This window comes from Nanorana parkeri, unplaced genomic scaffold (assembly GCF_000935625.1).
Source record: "Nanorana parkeri isolate BGI_ZX_2015 unplaced genomic scaffold, ASM93562v1 scaffold1291, whole genome shotgun sequence".
Lineage (NCBI taxonomy): Eukaryota > Metazoa > Chordata > Amphibia > Anura > Dicroglossidae > Nanorana > Nanorana parkeri.
In genome coordinates this window covers 349,757-350,395 of record NW_017307559.1, presented here as the reverse complement: position 1 = coordinate 350,395, position 639 = coordinate 349,757, and the positions used below count along the sequence as shown (strand labels likewise).

The window sequence follows — 639 nt, the reverse complement described above, 5'->3', positions numbered from 1 at the left end:
GCGCCCGGCCCGGCACAGGCTCCCATATCTTTCGGCTTCACCCGCAGCTCCAAGCCGAAGCTGAGACCGCTCGGCGTCCCGGAACCCCGGGAGGAGGAGAAGAAGGAGTACCTGCTGGGGGCGGAGGGGAAGGAGCTGCTCAGGTGACATTATGGATGTCTGTGGCGTCATGATTGTTTGTACACACGGGCCTCCCCTGTGTGACTGAGCTCTGCTTGAAGCTTTCATTACAGGGATGCTTCTCCTTCCTCATATCGACACGTCCTTGACTTAGATGACTGTGTATGTGTGACGCAGACAACGAGCCCTCAGGTTTTGCCCCCCCGCCGTGGGCTGTGGTTCAGTCCTCGACCCCCGTACGTCACTGCCATATACAGGGCTCAGAGGAAGGAACCATGGCACGCGGGGGTTACACAGGTGCAATATAAACAAATCCCGACTGCAGTAGTAGAGTTTGTTTACATCCCGTTACTATGGCAGCGGCAAAAAGGTTAAAGGCCACCTCCAGCTCTGCTCCCGCCCATTAAATTTGTCTTTACTTCCTGTTTGACACAGGAAGTGAGGGGGAAATCTCTCCGGTAGGAACAAAGAATGCAGCAGAGCAGCGTGGTTTTCTGAGGGCCACGGTCACCCGCAGCG

The 639-nt window shown here is 56.2% G+C and overlaps 1 protein-coding gene across 1 annotated transcript in view; it reads left to right on the top strand.

Moving 5' to 3' along the window:
* Positions 1-639, top strand: part of GPKOW (G-patch domain and KOW motifs) — a 19,054-nt gene that overhangs the window by 1,836 nt on the left and 16,579 nt on the right. The window contains exon 2 of the mRNA XM_018569133.1: positions 3-143. Within this exon, the coding sequence (XP_018424635.1) occupies positions 3-143 (141 nt within the window). The remainder of the gene's footprint in view (positions 1-2; positions 144-639) is intronic.